Below are 26,796 nucleotides of genomic sequence, written 5' to 3'. Positions count from 1 at the left end.
AGAAACTGCCTTAGTAAAGGGTGAGAGAATATGGGAGGATCCATATTACATTGAGCTGAAATAGCTGAAGCATGGATCTTAATGGATGAGAAAGAAAGGCCTTAGTGTAGCATCTCAGTTAAGTATTGCAGTATTTGAGGAAGGTTTGGTATCCAAGGATTTTGGCCTTTAGCCTGGTTCCATGCACAAAATCTTTTCCATTTGAGTAAGTTTTTCTGGTGCTGGGCCTCCTGGCCTCCAAAAGGACATTCAGGATGTCCTTTGAGAGAAGTGTTGATTGATGGTTCAAGGTATTCTCCATGCAGCTAAATTTCAAGTCCTGAGCTGACTGTGAAGGATCTGAGAGTTTTGCTGAGTCAACAGAAGTGGGAATTGAGGTAAGATCCATGGAGGGCTGAGAGTCAAGGTCCTTAGTAATAGGTACCAGTGCTGAGGTGGCCAGTCCAGAGCAATGAGGATCATTTGTGGTCTCTCTGGTCCGACTTTCAGTAATACCTTGGTCAAGAGAGGTAGTGGTAGGAAGGCATAGACTGTCAATGCTGTCCAACTGAATGATAGGGCGTCCACTTTCCAGGCTAGGGAATGATAAGTCCTTGTGCAAAATTTCTGTAGTTGGCAATTGTTGGGGGAGGCAAATAGATCTATGTCTGGGCGTCCCCACCTTTGAGTCATCATTGAAAATACTTGTGGGTGTAGTCTCCACTCGTGAGGATCTGCGAAATTTCTGCTTAATTCGTCTGCCAATATGTTTTCCTTTCCTGGCAGGAATTGTGCTTGCAGTTGTACTTGGTAAGTCAATGCTGTGTTACAAGGTCACTGCCTGTCTGCATAAAGAGTAGGAGTGTGTTCCCCCATGTTTATTTATGTACCACGTAACTGTGGTGTTGTCTGTCCTTAGTAGTCGTCCTGGATGCAAGAGGTCCTTGAAGGCTGTCAGTGCATTTTGCACAGCTAGCATCTCCTTTTGGTTGATGTGGAGATGCATTTGTTTTGCAGACCATTTGCCCTGTATGCACTGTCCTGCCATGTGTGCTCCCCAGGCGTAGTCTGAAGAATCTGTTGTCATAGTTTGGTTTGCTGGAGGTAAGACAAAAGGAAGACCCTTGTTTATTTGACATGCTTGAGCCCACCATAGGAACTCTTTTTGAAGGCAGGGAATGAGAGGTATACTTGTTTCGAGGTTGTGCCTGTGTTGAGTCCATACACTTTTCAGGTACCATTGTAATTTCCTCATATGCAGCTTTGCATGTGGAATTAGTTGAATGCAGGATGCCATGAACCCCAATGCCTGCAGGATTTTCCTTGCAGTGAGCTGGGTAAAAGTTGCCATCTTTTTGAAGTATTGAGTCAGTTGTTTTTGTCTGGCATGAGATAAGCCATCTGGGCCGTTGTATTTAAGCTGGCACCCAGGAATATTATGTCTTTTGAGGGTATTAGCTTTGACATCTTTTTGTTTACTGTGTACCCTAGGCAACTTAGCAGCTGTTACAAATGCCAGATGCTGTAATAGAATGGCCTTGCTCTCCGCTTGGATCAGTCAGTCATCCAGATATGGATAAATTTGTACTCCTCGTCTGCAGTATGGAATTACTGATGCCAGGCATTTCGTAAATACTCTGGGCGCAGTAGATAAGCCAAAGGGCAATGCAGAGAATTGATAATGCGCTGTACCTACCAAAAATCTGAGGCATCTTCTGCAATCTTGTCTGATAGGGACATGCAGGTATGCCTCTGAGGTCCAACGTTACCAGCCAAGACTCCTTGGCCAGCATGGGGAAGAAGCTGCTGTAGTGTGAGCTTTTTGAATTTGGGTACCTCCAGGCATGTGTTTAGAATTGAGAGGTCTAAAATGGGTCTCCAGGCTTTGCCCTTTCTTGGTACTAGGAATAGTCTTGAGTAAAAACCTTGCCCTTGCTCCTTTGTAGGTACCTTTTGAATTGCTTTCATATCCATGAGAGCTGAAATTTGCGCTTTTGCCTCTGCCCATTGGTTTGGAGGCAGATTTGGCATGCCTCTCATCCGTGGTAAAGTGTGAAAATGAAATCTGTATCCTCGGGTAATGATATCCAGAACCCATTTGTCCTTTGTTATGATGTGCCAATTTTGTGGAAAAAGAGCCAGTTTTCCTCCCAAAGGTGCTGCCAGGGCAATTTTGCTTGGCAGGCGAAGAGGGAAGTCATTGTGTTTGTTTCCTGAAGGGTTGAGATCTTTCGTCTCCACCCCTTTGAGTTGTTGTATGACATTGTCTAGGCCTGAAAGAACCTTGTGGCTGGCCTCTGCCCCTTGGGTGTCGGTACCAACCCCTTTGTGGTCTGTCTGATGCAGGAAAGAACCAGTTTTTTGATGGCCAGTTTCTGCTGAAACGAGGTTGTACCTGTAAAAAAATCTTTAACTGTCTGCATAGATTTTGCCTTTTCTTCCATTTTCTTTAAAACTTCCTCTGCTTTGACACTAAATAACACATCTTTCTGCAATGGAGCATCCAAAAACTTTGCTTTGACATGTTCTGGTAAGGCTTGCTCTTTTAGCCAAGCATGTCTACGTATTACAGATCCTGTGACAGCTGCTCTACATGAGGCTTCCAATGAATCAAAACCACACTTGTAAGGTATGCTTTCCCACCTGTTCTGCTGCATGCAGCAAACCCTGCATCTCTTTGAAATCAGGTTGATCTGTCTGTGGGATCATTTTCTGCTTTAACTGTGTAATCAAGAACTACTTGTATTTTAGCATGTGGAATTGGCAGTTTAAGGCCCTCATGGCCAAAGTGGCAGACGTATACACTTTCTTCCCCCATCTTTCTAATGCTCTGGAATCTCTTTCAGAAGGTAGTGGATTCTTAGCAGTAGAGGCCTTAACCCCTTTGGGACCCTGGGAAATGGTTTCGGGGTCTGCAACAGGGCTTTTATAGAGAAACTTATGAGAATCAGGAACTTGGTAGTATCTGTCTGGTTTAGCTGGTGAAGGAGGTAAGGAATCTGGGTTTAGACTAGATTCGGTGTAAACATCATCCAAAATGTCTAAAACTGGAGGAATTGCAAGGGGTCTATGCTGTGGAAGAAGAAGAAACTCACGGAGTCTTTTCTTAGAGTCAGAGTAATCTTGGCCTTCCCAGTGGAAGTGTTCCCTCATGGTGTGTAGGGTTTCCCCAAAAGAGTAGTCTTCAGGGGGGGAGACAGAGGGAATGGACTCTTCAGCATCTGAGTCTTCATAAGGAGGGAAGGAATAATCCTGGTCCTCAGAGTTAGCTGAGGAAATGGATGCTTGGTCAGAGGAAGGATAATCTAACTCTAGTCTAGGCCTTTTGTCAGGAAGGGGTTGGGAACCCCTGATGAGGGTAATTAAATCCTCAGCCATCTTAAGCATCTGTTTTTTAGGCATAGGGGCCTGTGTGTGTGTGTGTGTGTGGGGGGGGGGGGTATGTGGCCCCGGTTTCCTAACTTTTAAGGGGGCTTTAAGTTTAGCATAAGACTTAATAGAGATGGTTGTCAGTTTGAAGACACTTTCAGAAACCGAAGGCCTGTCCAAAATCTCCAGATCACCGTCTGGGTTGGTGTACGAGGGGTGAGAGGGAACCGGCTCTTGAGGCCCAGCTGATTCGGTCTGGGAGGCAGTCAGAATTTCTAAATCAGCGGTAGTCAGGGGCTGCACAGGCGCCTCGCTGAAAACCGGAGAACCGGCGGCAGGCTTTGCTGAGGCCTCGGTATCTGATCTTGGCCTTGGTTGCCTGTCCTTTTCCTTGCGTTTTTTAATCAATGCTGATGCTGGTTGATCCGACGACATGCCATAGTTAAATTTTCTGCTAAAATAATGTCGGGCGAAATCTGCACAACGCTTGATTGTACGTTTGTTGAACCTAGCACAAAACCGACAACCAGAGACGTCGTGGTCTGGGCCTAGGCAAGGAATACAATAAGAATGAAAATCCTTATGACAGTATTTGCTTCCCACAAGAAATGCAATTATTAACTTTGTCCAACATCGGTCTGAGGCAAGAAAAGTTTCCCCAACAGGGTACTTAGCTTTAGAGAAGACTTTGGGCTGAAATTCGATTAAAAATCTCAGGAGTTAGCCGATCAGCACTTGCGAACTGCTTCTGCTTCGGGCACTGCGCAGCAAGACAGACTGAAGAAAATGGCGTCGGCTGCCTCTTATCCCCGTCGCACTGACGTCAGGGAAGAAGCGATGACAACCGACGCCGGACCAAGACTTTGGGATTCGACCGACTGCGCGACCGCCTGACGGCAGGATAACCCAAGTGTTATGACTGCAGCAGTATAACACGATGAACATCAGACTCGTCTTCAGTAGGGTTAGTGGACTGCCACTCACCCCTCTGCCTACAGATTTCTAGTATCTCAGCAAATGAAATATCCTCAGAGGGGGACCGTAGTGATGCTTCTGATTCATCCAAGTCAGTATCAGATGTGAGGGACTCCTGTGGGGAGTCTAGATGCTTCCTCTTACAGACTCTCTTCCTGGGAACCTCATCAGTGGGAGCTTCTGGTGAGGTCTCGGAAGAGCATGGGCCACCCAATGTGGCTTCTTGAGGCTCTGGGTCTCTATGCTTGGCAAGGATCTGTGAAGCAGAAGCAGACACAGGCGCTTTACGGGAGAAAGAAGCTGGACCTGAGGTCGAAGATGTCTTAGCTTAAGGGGATCTTAACTTAGGGGATCCAGTGTCTGTCAGCCTGGGATGACATGCTCGACAAGCCACGTTGCTTCGCTAGGGACGGCTTGCACCTGTCACCACTGGGCTTTCGGATATCGGCAAAGGCTCTTGCCACCCCCATAGTGCCTTTTTTAGGCAAGGCTCAAAAGTCAAACCAACCCCCATAGACAGCACAAGGAACAAGAAACTAAGGGTAATGCTGCTAAACGCCAGAAGTCTTAACCTCAAAATGCACGCATTCGAAGCTCTCCTCAGTATGGAGAACATAGATATCTGAGCAGTGACAGAAACCTGGTTCAAGACTCCAGAGAGCACCCCAGCACTACCAGGCTATACCTCATATCATGCTTTTTGGCCCCAAAACCCGGACCGAACCACAAAAGGAGGGGGAGTTTCCATATTTATCAAGGATATCCACACCTCCAGGTTAGTGGCATTGCACGAAGATCGGAGACCATCCATGTGCAACTAACAGTGGGCAAGACTGCTTTTCAGTTTATAGCATCCTACAGACCACCCTCTCAAAGTCAGGAATCCCATTCGGCTTTCCTGAAAACATTGGAGAACATTACGATCTCTCCGAACACCAATATATTGGGCCCCTTCAACTACCCAAACATTGACTGGAAGCACTACTCAAGCCCCAGCACCTTAGCCCAAAGATTCCTGGAAATTATAAACTCAAATGCTATGGAACAACTAGTCACCACTCCCACAAGAGGGGACAACATACTAGACTTGATCATTACCAACATGGGGACTCTATGCTCCACACCAGAAGTGTATCCCTCATTGGTAAGATCAGACCATAAATTAATTTCACTGGGTGTCCACATCCCGACCCCACCCCCAGCCCAGAAAACCACAGTGAAAAACTTCTCAAAAGCGAACTTCTCACTTCTCAAAACCGAAGTGGAATCCTTCAAGGCCCCAGGGCCAGTGGAAACTACAGCCCAAACTGCAGAATCCTATATAAATGCATTCTACGGACATCTCCAGGAATGCATGGATCATGCTATCCCAAACAAAACCAAGACCCAATCATCCAAAGGCAGGCGTCCAGTCTGGTGGACCCCTGCCATAAATAAACTGTACAACAGAAGGAGGAAGCTACTACATGATAGAGCAAAATCCCTAATAGGGAAGGCATCTCTGATCAGTACTAGCAAAATATTACGATCCTCAAAATCCTCCAAGGCCAGCTTCGAGAGAAAAATTGCACAGGACACCAAAGACAATCATAAGGCTTTTTTCAGTTATGTTAGAAACCTGGGATGCAACTCCCAGACTTGTTCTGAGTTGATTCTAAATGACAAAAAATACACTGAACCCACAGACATCGCCAATATCCTGGCAGACAGGTTCAGTGCAAACTTCTCCACCCCCTCTCCCCAAAAGAGCAAGTATCTATCTCTGCTGAGGGCTGCCTCCCAAACATCTCAGATGCTCAGGTGAAGGCTGCCCTCTCCAAAGCAAAAAACACTGCTTCTATGGGACCAGATGGCGTCCCAGGTTGTGTCCTACATGAACTACAAGAGGAACTAATCCCTCAAATAAAACAGCTATACAATCTCAGCCTCACTACAGGATATGTGCCCAGAGAATGGCGTACAGCAACAGTGGTCCCACTCCACAAAGGTGGAGCCTCTACGGACCCTGGAAACTATCGCCCCATAAGCCTGACTAGCTTAGTCTGCAAGGCTATGGAGAGGATCATCATGGAGCTCACAAACAAAGACATTGGGGACCTACAGACACTAGATCCTACCCAGTTCGGCTTTGTCAACGGCAGATCCTGCCTTTTGAACCTGGTTGACTTCTTTGAAACAGTCACCAAAGCCATAGATGAAGGGAAGGTAGTCCACACAGCCTATCTGGACCTTGCAAAGGCATTTGACACAATACCCCACTCGGGCATCATAGATAAGCTATCCAGCTTAAATATAAACCCCTATGTCACAAGATGGGTAGCAAACTGGCTCAAAGACAGAACCCACAGAGTGAGAGTTGCTGGAGCCATGTCAGACTCTAAACCGGTCACAAGTGGCGTCCCACAGGGTTCTGTCCTGGGACCACTCTTGTTCGGTATATACTTTTCCGAGGTACAGGCAAACGTGGGAGGACTATGGCTCACCAAGTTCGCAGATGACTGCAAACTGGGCGCCATAATCAACTCTCCAGCTGACACAAACATCCTTCATAAAGGTCTCACAGAGACAGATAACTGGTGCCAGCACCATGGTTTAAAGCTAAATGCCAAAAAATGTATAGTCATACCCTTTGGCAAAAACAATGTGCCCACAAATTACCACATAGGTGGAAACCCATTAAGTACAGAGAAAGTTATTAGGGACCTGGGGACCCAAGTTGATAGCAATCTCTCCTTTGAAAACCACATTGCCAAAGTGGTTAGAAAGACCTTCTACATAGCCCACCTCATCACGAAGGGTTTCACATCTAGATCAAGAGAGGTAACCGTGCCCCTTTATTCATCCCTCATCAGGCCCATCATAGAATACAATGCCCCTTTTGGGATGTACCTTACCCGACACCTACAGCAATTAAAAAGACCCCCAAAAGTATCTCACCAAGAGGATCAAGGGTCTCAAACAGATGCCACATGCTGCTCGGTTAAAAAAACTCCACCTCTACTCAGTTGCATACCGCCTACTTCGAGGCGATCTATGCCTGACATACAAAGCTATGTCAAATCCAGAATTAATGGACATGCTCCACCTCAGTAAATCTAAATCCCTTAGAGCCACACGCTCGAGGGACTTGAACCTCAGCACAGAAATAAACAGAACTTGCTGGAGGGACAGGTTCATAACGCAGAGGCTCCCTTCGCTCTGGAATAGAATTCCAGTTCATGTGAGGCAGAGCACCTCACTGAATCTCTTCAAGAAGAATCTCGATAAGTGGATGAGGGATCGTAGGTTTGTCCCAGGGATTACTCCCGTGTCACTATTAGAAGCACAGTAAACTAAACCTTAAAAAGGGCACAGTATACTCAAATCAAGGGGTGGCATAAGCCATAAGGAATCGGGCTAGGCTTATAATTGCCCCAGGGCAGATAGCCTAGTATGAACCTATGAACTCTCCTCATGGCTTCGAAGGTACCTCTGCTCCAATGTGAAGGGACAGACTGATCAGAGGAAACAGTCGATACCCCCGGCACTGGAACAGTGGGTTCCGAGCCAGAGCTAGGAGTCAAGCTCATCTGAGCCGAAGCCCCGAGAGGCAGTCGGAACAGACAAGTTGGTCCGACTAACCTACCTGGACCAGAGAGCGTCTGCTCCTAGATTCTATGATCGGCGCTGAGGACGTCAGAGTAAATGGAGCCGAAAACACTGGAGCAGGCGTCTGCTCTGAAGGCTCCATGATCAACAAGTCCGACTCCTCTGGCTCCAAAGGACCGGTATGGCTCGGTGGATGAACAGTAGTAACTGGTAAAAGGGTCTTCAGCTCTGAAGCCGCTTGTGTCGGAGTCGATAAGAATTTAGCAAAGGCCTTTGCCTGTAAAAGCTTCTGCACCACACGATCCACATCCAAATCGGAAAGGCTAATCGAAGACCAAAAGGAATGGATCGAAGGTGGTACCAACTGTAAAAAGTGGAGATTTTGGTATTTCAGATACCAGTTCCAAAACCAGGGACTGGTTCCGAAAGGATACAACAGTCAGCTCTGAGGTCTGTGGAGCTGATGTCCAAGACTTTTTCGTTTTTTTTGATTCAGATGTAGAAGTCATGGAAGATGGAGGACTTACTGGATCCATCCTAGTCGCTCAAAGCCTCTTGGAAAGGAGATTTCAGTAAACCCCTGTCAATCAGTTTCCTCTTTCTCTCCTGGGGAACCCTAGAAGAGAAGGAATGACATATGGAGCAGCTTTCTTGGGGATGTAATGCTCCCAAACAATAAACGCAGTTTACATGACTGGCGTTGACGGACATTTTCTGCCCATATTTTGGGCATTTTTTAAACGCTGACTTAGGGTGTTTGTCCTCATCAGCCATTTCAAAAGCACAATGTTATTAGGGTGCTGTAAAACAAAAATAGACACGCATAACAAACAATCCTTCCTAAAAATACAGGCTAAATATAGGATCGGCTCTCCTGGAGAACCCTAGAAAAGAAGGAATGACACATGGAGCAGATTTCTTGGAGATGTAATGCTCCCAAACAATAAACGCAGTTTAGATGACTGTCGATGACAGACATTTTCTGCCCATATTTTGGGCATTTTTTAAACCCTGACTTAGGGTGTTTGGCCTTATCAGCCATTTCAAAAGCACAATGCTATTAGGGTGCTGTAAAACAAAAATAGACACCTAACAAACAACAATCCTTCCTAAAAATACAGGCTAAATATAAATGGCAAGCACGCACATACTAAGTTTTCAAGAGAATAATTCAAAGTTGTGACAGAAAGGTCACTTATTTAACTCTAAAGACTAATCTAAAGCCAACAGCACACAAATAATTTAAACACTAAATAAAGCCTAAATAAAAGAGGCCAAAGAGCTGAATACAAGATAAAGAGCACCAAGGGAAAGGAACACAAAGCTATAAGAGCTTTATCTAAATGTCTAAATATCTAATATATAAAGAAAAACTATAAAATTATCAAATATTTGTAATAAGGAAAGCTTTTACTGGCCCGAGCTAGCGAGAACCTCTGATCTACTGCAGCAGCAAACTAAATTTGAGATAAACTCTAGGTGCATCATGGGACAGGGACTTGGCCTTGAGCTATCTGAAGACCTCAAGCTTTGTAGTAGGATGACTCGGAGTAAAGGATAGGCTCCAAACCCATCTGTAATAATGAACAGCGAGATAAAACAACTTCACATTAACAGATTCCCACAGCAGTCAAGGTCTTTCAATCTTGCTCACTACGAAAGACTTTCTTTTACTGTAGGACCAAACAAGGAAGATCCATCAAAGGGAGCATTAATGTAAGAAGACTTAAAATGCTCAGCAAAGTCACACAAATGCATCCAGACAGGTCTCCTGATGGCTAGCATCCCAGCCTTACAAAGTTACTTATCCTACAATACTTTCAGACCCCAAATGAAGAGTTACAAAGAAAGGAGGTGGAATTTCAATATTTATCAAAGACATATACACCTCCAGGCTGGTCAAACAGTATGACACACACGAGACACTCAATGCAGTTAACTGTTGACAAAACACCTATTCAAACCATAACTGACTACAGACCCCCCAAACCATGACTCAGGACTCCCACTCCACCTATCTGGACTTACTTGAATCCATCAAGATTCAAACATCTACTCTGATCCTGGGTGACTAACTACCCAACTATAAAGTGCAAGACCTATACTAGTCCAAACATGAACACCCTGAGATCCCTTGACTTAGTCAATGCCAATGCATTGGATCAGCTGGTCGGCATCCCTACGAGAGGTGAAACTATCCTGGACCTGGTCCTAGCAGCATGAGTGGCCAATGTAGCACCCCTACAGTGTCATCCTCCTTGGTACAATCTGACCATAAATCAATCACTTGTAAAGTCACCCCCCACCCCCCCGGCAGGGTCAAAAAAACTTTTCCAAAGCTGACTACAGTCTCCTCAGAGCAAATATAAGCAGCTTTATAGCCACTGTCCCTTCAGTTGAAACTCTAATGTCCATGCCTACACTAAACTATATGAGCACCTACATAGTTGCATGGACTCAGCACCTGACTGGACCAAATCATCTTCTTCAAGGAAGAGTAAACCTGTCTGTTGCACAGCAGCAATAAACAAACTGTATAATAAAAGGAAATAATTGCTGTCCAGGACAAAGGAGCAGGTGCGAAGTTGGCAGCAATCTCTTTAGTCTGAACAAGCAAATAAGGTCACTGGTGAAATCCTCCAAGGCTAACTTAGAGTCCAAATTGGCCACATTCATTAAGGACAATCACAAGGTCTTCACATACGTCTACAATATCAACAACCAAATCTGCTCTGAACTGGTGGTTAACACCACATACACAAATGCCGTAGATATAGCCAACCTGCTGGCAGACACGTTTAGTGAAAACTCCCCACCTCCCCGTCCCCCACATCAGTAAACCAGGACATCACCAAGGAGTAGGTCTTCAATGCCCTCTCAAAGGCAAAAAATACAGTTTCCATGGGACCTGAAAACATCCCTGGCTGTATCCTACATGAACTCAGGCATGAGCTCTGAACTCCATTAGGCACCCTATTCAACCAAAGCCTGAAAACCAGCTTCAAAGCCGAATGGAGGACAGTCACTGTCACCCATCTACACAAAGGTGGATCATCCACTGATCCAGGCAATTACAGGCCCATCAGCCTCCTAACTAGCCTGATATGCAAGGCCATGGAATGCATTAACATGGACCTTATAAACAAGGACATTGTGTGTGGGGTCAAGCATTTGGAAGTTGAAAGTTCTGTTTTGCAAAGGGAGATAATGCCTGTTAAACTTTGTCAACTTCTTCGAAACAGTCAAAGCCACAGATGAGGGGGAAGACTGTGCACACTGCCTACCTTGACCTAGCCAAATATTTTGACACTATTCCTCACTCGAGCATAATAAACTCTCCAGGCTAGGCATCAACCCATGTGTTACCAGATGGGTAGCTAAATGGCTCACTGAAGGACCCCACTCAGTCAAAATAAGGGAAGCTACATCTAGTAGTAGACCTTTAATGAGCGGTGTACCCAAAGGATCAGTCTTGGGGCCTCTACTGCTTAGGATATACTTTGAGGTGCAGCTAAAACCAGTGTTCTGTGGCTGACCAAGTCTGCAGATGACTGCAGCCTGGGTGCCGTCTTAAATTCCCCTAGTGATGTGAACATCCTCCGAGAGGGCCTCACCCAAACTAAATGACTGGTGCCAAAAGCATGGCCTCAAATTGAATGCCAAGAATTGCATTATCCCCTTCGGGGAAAATGGCATCCATGCCAATTATCACATTAACAACATACTAAGCACATAATCAGTCGTGAGGGACTTTGGCACCCATGTTGATGGCAACCTGACATTTGACCACCACGTTGCTTCCATTGTACAGAAGGCTTTCTACATAGCCCACCTCATAAATAAGGGTATTTCATCCAGGAAGGAGGAGGTCATAACATTCTTGCATTCCTCCCTTTTCAGACCCATTATAGAGTACAATGCCCCCTTCGGCATGTACCTTGCCATGCACATACAACAGCTGAGACCAGAGGTTCCTTAAAGAGGAAAATCCAGGGTCTCAACCACCTATCCTCTACTGATAAACTAAAAGCCATGTCCCTCTACTCATTCTCATACAGACTGCTCAGAGGTAACCTGTGTCTGGCCTACAAGGACATCTCAGACCCAGGCTTGACAGAGCTGCTACATATCCGTAAGTCAAACTCCACTCGTGCAACCCACATGCAAGGCCTAAACCTGGTCTGGGACATTAACAGAACTTGTTGGTGTGATAGATTTGTGCCCAAAAGACTGCCCCATCTGTGGAATGCACTCTCTCTCCAAATAAAGCGGATTACCTGTCTAACCCTCTAAGATGAACCTGGATAACTGGAAGGGGAAACAAACTAGACCCCTGTGATCCCACCTGTACCCCTGCTGGACAGAGGAAACGGGTGTTGACTGTAGGAACATAGGCAAAATTCTTGGCTGGGCTTATAAGGAACTCCGGGCCAACAGCCTAGTATCTTATGAATCATCCTATGACCCTAAGAGGTGTCAGAAGACAAGGGAATTTCCCATGTGGGAACTGCCTGGAAGGTCATATGGGCGAGCTGTCCCCAAGAGAGAGAGGCTGATTAGGTTCAGAACTCATATTCAAAGGAAGAATACAGGTAGGATCAGAAGATGCAAGAGTAGAATGAACTCAAAGAAAGAGAGCTAGCCCTCTTCCTCACCTCGAAAGCAGAAGGACCAGGAGAAGCCACTGCCAACCTCACCGCAGCCAAAACTCCAGGCACTGTCCAGCTTCAACCCTGCCCAGGCTACTATAGCAAGAGAAGAGTCAGACCTGAGCTATCCAACGCTGAGGCTTCAAGGGGAAGCAACAGTTCTGCAAACCTTGGAGTCAAAGGTATCTCCCCAGATGCAGCGGCAATGCATCAGTTCCAAGACTCAACCTGGTCTAGGGGATGAACGACAAACGAGTCAGTGACACAGTCACTGTATGTCAAAGATGTAACAGTCTTTGGATCGGACATACTGACTCTTGGGACACTGATCAGAGGGCTCCGAAATCACTGGTCAGATCGGAGAAGACAATATGGGATACAAGTTGAAGGCTCATTGATCCAATGAGAGATAGAGACAGTAAAACCCTCATAGATATGTGCTCGGAGGAACTTTCTCATCATATCCACATCTACTTCAGAGACTCTGGGTGGACTTGATAGATGATAAAGTGGAGGGAGGACACTGCAATCTTTGGAGAGCTTTTCTTTAGGAATGGAGACTGGAACATAGGGGAAACAGGCGCCGTACAGAAACAGGGATTTTGAGGTCAAGGAGCATTGGACGTACACGCACTGCAAGATCCAAATGCTTAGACTGTTTGAAAGGCAGCTCCAAGGCAGGAGCAGCTTTTGGAGACCAGACATCAGAGCATTTTCTATGCTCCCTGGACTCCATAACTGACAGACTTCTTGGTGGGTGTTTGAGACCCTAGAAAAGAAGCTGAAGAGGTAGAACCAGGCAGCAATTCCTTCGGAACTAACTTACTGCGTTGATTACTTAAGGCCAGAGAATTGAAACCAGCACAGATCTGACAAGGGATTTCAAGATGGGCTGCTCCTAAACAAGAGATATACTCCCTGTGGGCATCACAGCTGGGTATCTTACATCCACAGAAAGTGCACTTTGAGACCTGCTGGCTTTTCAGTCATCTTAGCTAGAAAGGGTTACAAAATAAAAAAAAGTCAGAAAAGAGTTTAGTCTTAAGTAAGAGGATAGAATACCCGCAATGTAGTCAAAGGGAATGGGAAAAACATTACCAGGAACAAGGAGTACCCAACAGAAACACGCAGAAGGAAAAGGAAAATAATAAGAAGGGGGGGGTCTAAAACTAATTCACAAAAAGCAAAAACACTTGAGGGTGGACAGGGTGACATACAGCAGAAGTATAAGTATGAAGAAAAAGAAAAAAATCTTTATTCACAAAACAAATGAAGTAAAGTACAGTTGTGTACACTTACCATAAGTGTAGATGTTAGAGTGTATTCGCTGTTGCAGTCATTACAATTGGGTTATCCTGCTGGCAGGCTACCAGTCGGCCTGAATTCCGAAGTCTAGATCCGGTGTTGGTTGCTGTCGCCTCTTCCTTGCAGTCAGTGGGCCAGGGGTATAAAAGATGCAGCCGACGCCATTTTCTTCAGTTTTAATTGCCCCAGATGTCAGGTGCCCCCAAAAGAAATTTGCCTAAACAGCAAAGACCTCCTAAGCAGATATCCAAGCAACAGCCACCCCTCAACAATACCCACGAATCACATATCTCACAAAATCAGTGTGCCTCACAGTCACAGCCCTTTAGGCCACACAACACACCAAATACACTTGTTATAGGGGACTCTACTGTTCGGCACACTGACGTTCTGCTCACCAGACTGAACAAGAAGGTCACTGTAAGCTGCCTGTCGGGTGCCAGGATCCGCCACATAACGCAAGCACTCAGGTCACTCCAAAGCAAGTATACAAGTATGACTCCGTCATTGTCCATGCTGGTGTGAATGACCCGAGACATACCTCCCTGGACTACATGAAAAGAGACAGAGGAGCTCTCTGACCATGTAGCCCAGGCTGGTATGACCCTGGCCTTGAGTAGCATCTTGCCCTCACCAAGAATGATGCCACAGTATAAAGACAAAATGATCAGTTTCAACAATTGGCTAAAGTATTGGTGTCATTCAAAGGGGATCCAGTATCTGTCAGCCTGGGATGACATGCTCGACAAGCCACGTTGCTTCGCTAGGGACGGCTTGCAGCTGTTACCCTTATGCTTTCGTATACTGGCCAAGGCTCTTGCCAACCCCATAGTGCCTTTTTTAGGCAAGGCTCTAAGGACAAACCACCTCCATAGACAACCCAAGGATAAAACAAAACTAAAGGTAATGCTACTCAATGACAGAAGTCTAAACCTCAAGATGCACGCACTCGAGGCTCTCCTCAGTATGGAGAAAATCGATGTCTGTGCAGTAACAGAAACCTGGTTCAAGGCTCCTGAGAGCACCCCAGCACTACCAGGTTACAACTCATACCATGCGTTTCGGCCCCAAAACTCGGACCGAAGCACAAAAGGAGGGGGAGTATTTATATTCAAAGATACCTACACCTCCAGATTGGTGGCACTGCACGAAGCATCGGAAACCATCCATGTGTAACGAACAGCGGGCAAAACTGCCTTTCAGTTTGTAGCCTGCTACAGAACACCCTCCCTATTACAGAAACCCCACTTAGCATTCCTGAGAACACTGGAGAATATGAAGGTCTCTCCAAACACTATGTTATTGGATGACTTCAACTACCCAAACATTGACTGGGAAAACTACTCAAGCCCAAACACCCTCGCCCAACGGTTCCTTGAATTTATAAACTTTAACTAAACGGAACAACTGGTCACCACTCCCACAAGAGGGAACAACATATTGGATCTGGTCATCACCAACATGGGGACTATGTTCCACACCAGAGGTAAACCCCTCATTGGTAAGATCAGACCATAAACAAATTTCCCTGGACATCCATATCCCATCCCCACTCCCAGCCAAGGAAATCACTCTAAAGAATTTCCCAAAAGCCAACTTGGCACTTCTCAAGACTGAGGTGGAATCCTTCAAAGCCCCTGGGCCAGAGGATAATACAGCCCAATCCGCAGAATCCTTTACAAATGCATTCTATGAGCACCTGCAGGAATGCATGGATCGTGCTATCCCAAATAAAACCAAGACTCACTCCTCCAAAAACAGGAGACCAGTGTGGTGGACCTCGGCCATAAATAAGCTATACAACAGAAGGGGGAAGCTACTACATGACAGAGCAAAATCCCAAAAAGGGAAGGCATCCCTGATCAGTATTAGCAAGAAACTTTGATCCCTCATAAAATCATCCAAGGCCAGTTTCGAAAGAAAAATTGCCCTAGACACTAAAGATAATCACAAGGCCTTCTTTAGTTATGTCAGGAACATGGGCGGAAACTCCCAGATATGCTCTGAATTGTTGCATAACGGTACAAAATATACCAAACCTACAGACATAGCCAACATCCTGGCAGACAGATTCAGTGCAAACTTCTCCCCCCTTCCCCCAAAAGGAACAAATGCCTATCCCAACTGAATGTAACCTCCCTGACATCACAGATGCACAGGTGAAAGCTGCCCTCTCCAAAGCAAAAAACACAGCATCTATGGGACTGGACAGTGTCCCAGGCTGGGTCTTACACAAGCTCCAAGAAGAACTGAACCCTCACATTAAGTCACTGTTCAAACTTAGCCTTACTGCAGGATATGTACCAAAAGAATGGCGTACAGCTACAGTGGTCCCACTCCACAAAGGTGGTGCCACAACGGATCCCGGAAACTATCGCCCCATAAGCCTGACTAGTCTGGTCTGTAAAGCTATGGAGCGTATTATCATGGAACTCAAACAAAGACATTGGGAGCCTCCAGACACTGGACCCTACACAATTCGGCATTGTTAAGGGCAGATCTTGCCTCTTAAACCTAGTTGATTTCTTTTGAAACAGTTACCAAAGCCATAGATGAGGGCAAGGTAGTCCACACAGTCTACCTGAACCTCGCAAAAGCCTTCGACAGTACCCCACTCGGGCATCATAAATAAGCTTACCAGCTTAAATATCAACCCCTATATCACAAGATGGGTTGCAAACTGGCTCGGAGATAGAACCCACATGGTCAGAATCGTAGGTGCCATGTCTGAATCCAAACCAAGTTACAAGTGGCGTCCCACAGGGCTCAGTTCTGGGACCTCTTGTTCAAAATATACTTCTCTGAGGTTCAGGCTAACACAGGGGGATTATGGCTGACAAAGTTCGCAGATGACTGCAAACTGGGGGCCATAATCGAATCTCCAGCTGACACATGCATCCTCCAAAAGGGTCTCACAGAAACGGATGCTTGGTGCCAGAGCCACGGCCTGAAGCTAAATGCTAAAAAGTGCATAGTCATCCCCTTTGGGAAAAACAAGGTGCCCACAAATTACCACATAGGTGGTAATCCATTAAGTACGGAAGTAGTAATTAGAGATTTGGGGACCAACGTAGATAGTAATCTCTCCTTTGATAATCACGTTGCCAAAGTGGTTAGAAAGACCTTCTATATAGTCCACCTTATCACGAAAGGGTTCGCATCTAGATCAAGAGAGGTCATTGTGCCCTCTACTCGTCACTCATCAGGCCCATAATTGAATACAATGCCCCTTTTGGGATGTACCTTACCAGACACCTGCAGCAACTGGAGAGACCCCAAAAGTACCTCACCAAGAGGATCATGGGCTACAAACAGATGTCCTATGCAGCTCGACTAATGAAACTCCAGCTCTACTGAGTTGCTTACTGCCTACTCAGAGGCAATCTATGCCTGACGTACAAAGCCATGTCAAACCCAGAATTAATGGACATGTTCCACCTCAAAAAATCCAAGTCCCTTAGAGCTACACAATCCAGGGACCTAAACCTCAGCACAAAAATAAATAGGACATGCTGGAAGGACAGATTCATTTCCCAGAGGCTCCCTTCACTCTGGAACAGAATCCCAATTCATGTTAGACATAGCCCCTCGCTAACCCTCTTCAAGCGAAATCTGGACGCGTGGATGGGAAATCGCAAATTCACCCCTGGGATCTCTTCTGTGTCCTTGCTAGACAGAGGCACAGTAAACTAATCTTAAAAAGGTACCTTCTGTGACCTACTTTACAGAGGCACAGTAGGCTAATCTAATAGGGAGGCAGAAGCCAAATACACTCTGGCTAGGCTTATAAATGCCCTAGGGCAGATAGCCTAGTATCTACCTATGAACCTATGAAGGGGCTCTGTTTGACATAGATAGGTGGTCTGTTCCAGAGTATTTTTTTTTTTTTTTTAATTTTTTTTTTAAAAAAAGGGGGGAAAAAAGTACCAACACCGGTACTTGAGAATATACCAGTGGTGTAATATGGAAAGGTTACAGCAAGAAAGGTGTTAATTTTTAAACAATGGAGAAATTAAACTGAAAAATTACCAGCAATGATACTGTAAAAATAAGTGTACAAAGGGAGAAAGAGAAAAAAAAAGTTATTTAAACAAAACTTTCCTTTTAAAGTCGATCGATAGCAAAGCTGACCATGTGTATTTGAGAAAGTGGAAATCGAGATATGGGGTATGCAGGGCCGGTGTAAGCATTTTGGGGGGCCCCAGCAAATGTCAAGTTGGGGGCCCCCTGGGCACTTTCAAGTATCACCCTGTCACTGTCACCACTTCTACCCATCTTTTTAGTTCAAGCTGCAGGCTTTTAGGAGTAGTACACAGACTGACCTGTAGCTACAATGATCTTATTACAACAGGCATACATACCACACTGTGTTGGCCCATCTCACAAAGGGACATTTTACAGTTACTGGCATTTAGGTGTAACAAGGATACATTACAACAACTCTATATACAGGGGAGAACTAATGTGCAATGGAACTCTAGGGCACTGCTTACTGTTTCAGGTCCCGCCAAAAAAAAAAAAAAAAACACACCCTCCAGAGTTTCCCCTCGGTTTCTCCTTATGTTGCGCTTCCCACTTATGCACAATACATTTTTTCTTCCATTTCTCACATTATACCTTTTTTCTTCAGCTTTTTCAAGAAGCCATAACTTTATATATGCTCTAAAGTGCTTTTTAAGCTTATTTTTTTTTTACCCAATGATGGCTTGAACAGAAATTATGATTAAGGAAAGAAATTCAATGTTGCTGTTCAGCTTTAGTTTTCCTTCCGTCTTTTCAATATACTTTCTTGACCAAGACAGCACAGTAATAACCATTTAGGAAATAACTCAATTAAGCTGATGCCCCCAAAAGCTAGAGCATTTCCCAACCTTTTAATCTAAAAGTGGCCTCAACAAAAATCGTGAGTAAGAAAAAAGAGTTTGTCTTTTTTTTTTCCTTCAATGAAGACAAGTTGTATCCAAGGCTTAAAATTCAAAGCTGACAAAAATAGTAGCTCAAAATAAATTAACAAGTCAATTGTTGTGAGGATACACAGATAATGTACGGGAATACTGCCTGCCTCCCTAATCCTCCCAAAGAGACAGTCACTGCCTATGCAACCCTCTGGTTTTAGACTGGGATGAAAGCAGAGATTCAAATGGCCACAGTCATATCTTTCAAGTGACTTTTGAAATACATATACATAGCATGCCTACTTACTCTTCAATCCTAACCCCAAAGGCAACCAGCTGTATATGTGCCTGATGTTTGATTGTGAGGAAAGTGAAAATAAATAATGATTGCAATAATGTATTCTACTTTGCTGCTACCAGGCAGTACACTGCCCCTACAAGAGCTAAAGTAACTTTCTTTGTATACCTCTGAGGTCTGTTAGAAAAGTAAAGGAAATGATAACTACACAATCCCCAGCACCCTCATAACCTACGGTAAATTTCTGTACACAAGCATCTGAGCAGGGATGTTTTAGAATGTTTGTGGTTGAGGACAAAGGCTATTATCAGTTTTATCCTAACAGGGTCATATTATAATTCCATTCAGGCTAAAGAGTGCAATCAGAAAATGAAAGCATTTTTTTCTCGTCATTTTTCCTCAGCCAAAAACAGCTTTTTTGGGGTCCCCACAGTTAAGGATGATTAAGGGAGCCTCCTGTATCCATTTATACAGTTTAGGGAGTGGGGGCCACCAGATTCCTAGAAGATCTAAGTGTCTGAATGCTCTGATATATTTTATGCCTTACTTTTGAAATATAATCACTTGTTAGCTACATTTTGATTGATACCCTGAAGAATAATGTGTGTGTTCCGGCATTACTGGATAAGTGCATTGATAAAAATCTGTGATATTTTTTTTACAAACACACACACACAGAGCAATGCTAATTTTGTACTTATTTCAGCAAGTACATTGTACAACACTAGTACTACTACACAAGATTAGTGACTGCGTTTAGCAGTCATCAAACAGCAACAGGGATAAGTCACTTTTATTTACCTCAGTGAGGAGTAAATACCAGTCACTATCCCTGATTTCACAAATATTCCTGATTTTGTTTCATAATTTTGCTCTGTCACAATAAATCCAGTCATCAGAGTTTTATACTTAGTCTAAAAAATGCATGTTGATGCAAAATGTATTATAGTAACTTTTTAAATGAATTAGAGTACATATAAAATGTGTTCCTCATTTTGAGACTTTATTATGCTATTTTTATCACTGAACAGAATTCTTCAGCAAAGATGTTGAGAGTTACAGTATCAGTTGTTCTGCCAGTATGTATAAAAACCTTGAAAGAGAAACCAATGCTGAAGATTGGAAGCATCAGCTCTTCTTAAACTCCACAGTTTGCAATGAGATTGGTCACCCTGGGCTCCTGATCTCTGTAGTGCTTACTTTGCTTATGTTCATTACAGCTTTGTCGTAACAGGGTCATATCACAGTCCTGTTCAGGTTAAAGAGTATAATTGAAACTGAATAAATTTTTTCTCCTCATTTTTCCCCAACCATCAGCAATTTTTGTGGGCCCCACACAGTCATTTATGATTAAGGGCCCCCCTCCAGCCACATCTATTACAGGTACCTAAAACTGGCTATGTTGTTAATTTTAGTGAAGAGGATGTCCACCATCAGGATTTAACCTAGGCCGAGGCATTATGTCATTGGTAAAATATTTAATGAAATTGTAAAGCTTGTTACTTGACAAAACACTGTTACTATAAGATGTTTGAATTTTGAAGGAGCTTAATATGAGTTATTATTACTTACCTGCTTTATTAAGTATACAAGATTGCTGTACTACCTTTTGTTGGTTTGACAGACATGTTTACAAAATATCAAGATAAGATAACTTGCTGTGGTTGGGGGCCTCCCATGACCAAGGGGCCCCCAGTGACCGCAGGGTTCGCTGGTGCCTAAAACCGGCTATGGGGGTATGTCAGGGGTGGGTGCATTATGGATAGGGAGGAGATTGACAGTTTCAGGTGGCCACGAGCTATAGTAATGGCAGAGTTGTATCAGAGGCTCGGATCTGAACCCAATGGTGGTGGAAAGAATGAAAACTGACAATCAGATCAACTAATTTTGTTATCTTCATATCAAGTAAGCTGGCCAAAAATTGTTCTGACAAACCACAAAGGGAACAGAGAACTACAGCTCCTCACTAATAAAGTATAAATGCAATGCTGTAGCCCCGTATTACCCCTGCAGACAATGTTATTCTCAAATGGTTACTTTCCACTGGCCACAGTCACTCCATAGCCTAGACAAATTAAAGTACTACCTTACATTAAATTCTCATATCAGTACCTACCAGTTCAGGGTCCTTGCGACTAGCCAGTATATTTCCATTCTCTGTAGCACTTTGCTTGCTGGGACTCTTCGTTCGTGGGGAGCTTTCTAGAGGTGGAGGCGGAGGGGGAGGTGGTGGTGCAGTTTTTTCTTTACTTGGAGATATAGTTTCTTCAAACCACTGACCAAGAATGGGCTCACTATCATCATCTACATCCAGAATACAAAGCAAATTCATTTTAGGTTAATTATAGAAGCTATGAGGCCAAATCCATTACTAATTAACCGCATATGCAACCAAAAAGTTATTAGAAAATTACAGTTGTACTAGTAAAATCACCATAACAGACGTGCAAAATAGATAATGGTTGCATCAGCATACAGCTATAGGAGCATATCCTACCAAAGAAATTAAAATTATGTGCTTACCATAATGACAAATCCAAGTTGTCTCACTTTTCTCCAGTTTACAATTTGGGTTGGTGAATCAGACCTCAGCACCTTCTTCCAGGACTTGGGATCAGAGGGTCTGACTACTCCCCTAAACACAGTCCTTTCCTTTTACCAAAATTGCTTCAAATATAGTTTGCTGATTATTACAGTAGTATAGAAATAATAAAAACTTGACAAGTAACAGCTTATTCAGCATGTCAAGCTGGAAAATATAATCTCAGACAGGATTTTGGTCAAGGCCTGTCCTAACACCAGAAATTTGTAGATGGCAATTTGGAAGGGATGTTGAACCAGACGAAAATGAGAACACAGATCTATCATTACGTTAAGTATACAATTGTGTCCAATGCTTCCTATCGTCCAAGTAAATGTTTGGGACATTCTCCCAAACTGCCTAAAAGGAACCTTAATGGTTTCAAGAAAGGATATTCCTGAGAATGGTAGAGCCAAAAGATGTGTGAGCTCTAGACTATACATCCAATTTGTAAATGAGAAATGCAGAACCGTGGACCAAGACACTGCTGTGCAAATGTCAATGGGAACTCTTATGAAGGCAATAGAGGGAGCAGTTCTAGTGGACTGATCTTTTGGTTTTGAGGGCAGGGACAACCCTTAAGTTTTATACACAAAAGAAACAGTCTGAAAGCTGTTTAGAAATAACGTTTAACACATGACTTTCCTTTTCCAAAGCAAAGCTGAGAAAACAGTTGATCTGATTTTCTAATACCCTTGGTATGGTGTTAACAGTATCTGATCTGTCTGTGGACATCAAAAGTATAAAGCATACGTTAAACTTTGCTGGAGAAACTGGGGGGAAAAGACTTGCAAATCAATGGATGGATTCAAATTTGCTTTGGATGATGTCTTTGGATGATGGGTAGGATTTTTTCTCAAGGATACCTCATCTTTATGTGAAAAGAGAAGGGGATGCTTGCGTGAAAGTGCTTGTAGTTCAGAAATTTGTTTATCAGATGCAATAACAATTAGAAAAACAGTTTTCCAAGAAAGGTAATTAAGGTCAGCTGAAGTTGCTGGCTCAAAGGGTTTCTCAGTCAATGAGAAAAGTAAAACTGTGACATCCTACACAGGAAGTGGATTCAGAAATGGAGGCATCCGTAAAAAACTCATTTGAGGAAAGCCTTAGATATCTTAAGAGAAGCAATGGAAGTGTCACTATAGCCTATGTGGAAATCTGAAATGGAAACCATTTGAACTTTAAAGAAAAACTAGATACTTGGAAAAAATGTTTTGAAAGAAACTCCAATATCAATGGAAGGGAGTGAGAATAGGGGTATTTGTCCTTTCCATAAGGACCAAATTGAAAACCTTTGCCAGTTACTTTTATAAAAGTCTTTTTTAGTTGATTGCTTTTGAAAAGAAATTATTTGAACTACTGGAAAAGACAGCTTGGCAACTGTAGCTACTGATAAAAATGGAGAAATCAGACTGCGAACTTTAGAGTTTGTAGGTCTGGTATAGGAATCCCATATGGGTAACTGATGATCTGGAGTGGGATCCAGTACCCAGGGCAGGTGTAGCAAATTAAGCCAAAGGAAGGGGATCCAGACCTGCTGGGGCCAGAAAAAGGCAATAAGGATGACCTTGCTCTTACAATTCAAAGCTTTCTGCATGAATTTCATCAGTAAAGATATAGGTGGGAATGCATATATGAGACTTAGGGGGCCAAGCGTGGACTACAGCATCTCTCTGTAACTGCCCCTGTGGAGATGAGAGCTAATTAACTGCTGCATTTGTAGTTCAGGTAAGAGGCGAAGAGGTTGCAGCAAAGTTGGCTCCAGGAGCTGAAAATCACCACTGCCAAAGTCGGAGACACCACTTGTGAGGTAGTAAGACAGACCTGCTAAATTTGTCCACTAGTTAATTCAATACCCAGGAATGTGCATTATCAGAAAGAGATTGAAGACATCACCCACTGCCAGGCATACATGGCCTGCCGGAAAAGTGGATATAATCCTGCTCCACCTTGTTAGTTGATGTACCACACCAAAGATACTGTCAGTTTGGATGGATATGACAGTTTTGGGTAGATGGTCCTGGAAAAGCCTGCAATGCTACTAGAACTGCTTTCATCTCCAAAATACAAATGTAAAGTTTGGCCTTCGTAAGTCACACAAGTACCTTAGACAGTCTTCCCCTTGAAATGTCCCTCCACCCTAGAAGGGAGCATCCATGATTACTTGGCCTGGGGTGCTGGTGGATAGAAGGGTATTCACCTCAAACTGATGGAGAGGTGACCCACCACATAATATAGTTTCTGCATACTAGAGTGAGACAGATTCCGGCACAGACGGGTTGAAAACTAACCAATGGGCCAAGAGTCTACTAACACTTGTGTGGCATCTTGCCAGTGGGATTAAAGTGATGGTAGAGGCCATCAGGCCTACTAAACGTAAAATCAGTCTTGGCTGTGGATATGGATGCTAAATTACACAAGAAGCCGCCAGTCTTAATGACAGCACTGCTGCTGTTTAGAGTTTAGCAATTTGTCAAACTGTATTAATCTGACATCCTATAAATTCTATATGCTGACTGGGGTACCTTTCTCTTTCCACGAGTTATTCCCAACAATCTGCAAGATGGAGTGCAAACGCCTGATGCTGTAGCAGTAGGTCCATGGAAGTAGCACTTAACAGCAAATAGCCTACATAAGGAACAAACTTGGATCTCTTGCAGTCGTAGATAATTTTGTTACCATTGCCATTAACTTGAACACCCAAGGGGCTGTGGTGAGATCAAATGGCAGTGTCCTGATTGTGCTGTCCACCTCAGCTGCAAGATATCCATTCAAGCTGCCTTTGAATTTTTATAGGTTAGTAGGCATCCTGAGAATCTATGGAGCACATCCAATTGTCCTTCCTCAACAGTGGAAGGATGAACTGCATCTTGGCCTGATGTCCTTGGAACAGACTCTAGATTCTAACTGGTCTGAAGGACCTGCCGGATGACTTTTCTGGCAACCAGGAAACTTCTTTTGTTACAGCTTCCAAACGACTGGGAGGAGTATCAGGAGTCTAATTGTTCATTTGAAAAATGCAAAAAGGGAATGGTATATTCTCTGGTGATTATCCTTAGTATCCAAGAAACTGAAATATGTCGGGCTTGTGGGTGTAAAGTTAAGCACTTCCTGTGCAGCAGACAGGTGTTGAAACTTCCTTCTATGGCAGACAGGGTTATCTTGCTCACTCTAAAATCTCTTTCAGACCAAAAAGAGTGGAACCATCAGAAGTGGCATTAATAAAGAAAGCCTTGAAGCCTTTAGTGAACTCAGTTGCATCCAGGTATGGTGACATATGGTAATGCCTGTGCCAACTGCTGCACTAGAAAGCAGGTGCATGGCTACATTAGAGGTAGATTGCAGTGTGAACATTTTGATGTCCACTGCTTTTTGGAAATCCGAAGGCAAGTTACCCGACTGAGACATGGAAATCTCCTTGATCAACTCCCTCTGAAAATGGGTGAAGTGTGTGTGGTAATTCAGTGCTCCAAGAGCAGGTCACCGATTTGTAAAGCCAGGACAGGAAAGGGAGGAAATGCATAAAGAAACACCCCCTCCAAGAAATTGAAAGGCCGTCCACCTTCCAAACCAGGGGACCTGGGACTCTGGTACAAGATAGAGGAAGCAAATAGATCTACTTGAGGAGGACCTCACCAGTGGACCATATAAAAAAAAAACAAACATCCCTGTGAATCATCCATTTGTGAGACTGAGTCATGGACCAGTACAGATTTTCTGCCAAAGAATTCTGACTGCAGGAGATACAAACTGCCTGAAGAGTCCGTTCCCAAGCCACAAGAACTAACCTGCAAAGAAGGATGACTATGTCTCTCTGCCCCCCCCCCCCCCCCCAAACTGTGGTGTTGTGTGTAAACAGTTTTAGAGGTCCTGGACAAAAGAGGATGGAAAGCTTGAAGAGCTAAAATGAGACCTCTCATCTGTTTGATGTTGACATGGTCCTCCTTTTGAGGAGGAGACGAAAGTCCCTGTACCTTCATGGAAACAAAAGGTAGCTCCTCATCATAGGTCGGAGGTGTGTTAACAACTCTTGAGTGGGAAAAGGAGGATGCAAAGAAAGGCCTGGGTTCAGGGAAATCTGCTGAATCCACAAAAGCAGTTCCTTTTTGAGACGAGGGAGAAGAGGAGCCACAAACTCCAGTGGATGTGCATGCTGCATCCAAACTGATTTCAAGTACCACAAACTTCCTGATATGAAGTTTGGCCAGAGGAAGCATGGTAATGGTGGATGCCATGAATCCCAGGAACCTGAGAAACTCAACTGTAACAGAAGGAAAAGACAGAAGACTCGAAGTAAGAAATGAGAGACTGACTTTATGGAGGGGGGGGGGGGTGTCAGCATGATATCTGTCTGCAACCTGCACCCCAGGAAGATGGGGTCCTGAGGGGGAAGAGAGACTTCTTGAAATTTATTGTGAACCTCACCATTTGCAGAAGAGAAAGAACTGTAGATTTTGTTCCAGGGTTTCTGGACAAGGAGCTAGAAAAAGATTGTCAGGTAAGGGTAAACCTGAATGCCTTGAAGTCTGCAGTAAGCAGTGACAGAAGTGAGGCATTTTGTCAACATCCCCGAGGCAGTGGAAAGACCAAAGGACAAAGCGGAGAACCTGAAGTGCAAGAAAGCAACAGAAATGTAAAAATTTCCAGTAAAGAGGATGAATGGAAACATGAAGACAAGCATCCTTGATGTCCAAAGAAACCATGTAAGCCTGAGGAAGAATGAGGAAAAAAGTTATGTAAAATCTTACCATAACCATAAATGTCCTTCTCTTCCATGCTGCGGTATTCTAACATGTGAGATCCTCTGCCCGAGACAACCCGAACATCCAGCTCATATACAAAAGCTTAGCCTATCTGCTGTATGGCGTGTGGGACGTCACACACAGGGACTTTAAGCCATTGGCCATAAATGTGACGTCCGCAGAGAGACCCCAGAATTGAATTCCCCAGTTGGACAATAGTCTAAGGTAAGCTGAAAGGATGCCATCCAGAAAAGGTCCTACAGGGAGTAGGAGGGAGGGATAGGAATACTGCAACATGGAAGAGGACGACTCTATAGTTCTGGTACGATTTTACACAATTATTCTAGGCCCTTCTATTCTCATGTTGCAGTATTCGAACATGTGGGAGAGTACCAAAGCTCAACCTGTGTTATGG

At 44.1% G+C, this 26,796-nt stretch overlaps 1 protein-coding gene across 1 annotated transcript in view; it reads right to left on the bottom strand.

Annotated features, from left to right (window-relative positions):
* Positions 1 to 26,796, bottom strand: part of UBR4 (ubiquitin protein ligase E3 component n-recognin 4) — a 3,959,899-nt gene that overhangs the window by 3,677,704 nt on the left and 255,399 nt on the right. The window contains 1 exon segment of the mRNA XM_044087073.1: positions 21,175 to 21,362. Within this exon segment, the coding sequence (XP_043943008.1) occupies positions 21,175 to 21,362 (188 nt within the window).

This window comes from Protopterus annectens, chromosome 1.part1 (genome assembly GCF_019279795.1).
Source record: "Protopterus annectens isolate FY-2018-M chromosome 1.part1, PAN1.0, whole genome shotgun sequence".
Taxonomy (NCBI): Eukaryota; Metazoa; Chordata; order Ceratodontiformes; family Protopteridae; genus Protopterus; species Protopterus annectens.
Note: the sequence above shows the minus strand (reverse complement) of the source record. Positions and strands in the feature narration are given on the sequence as shown.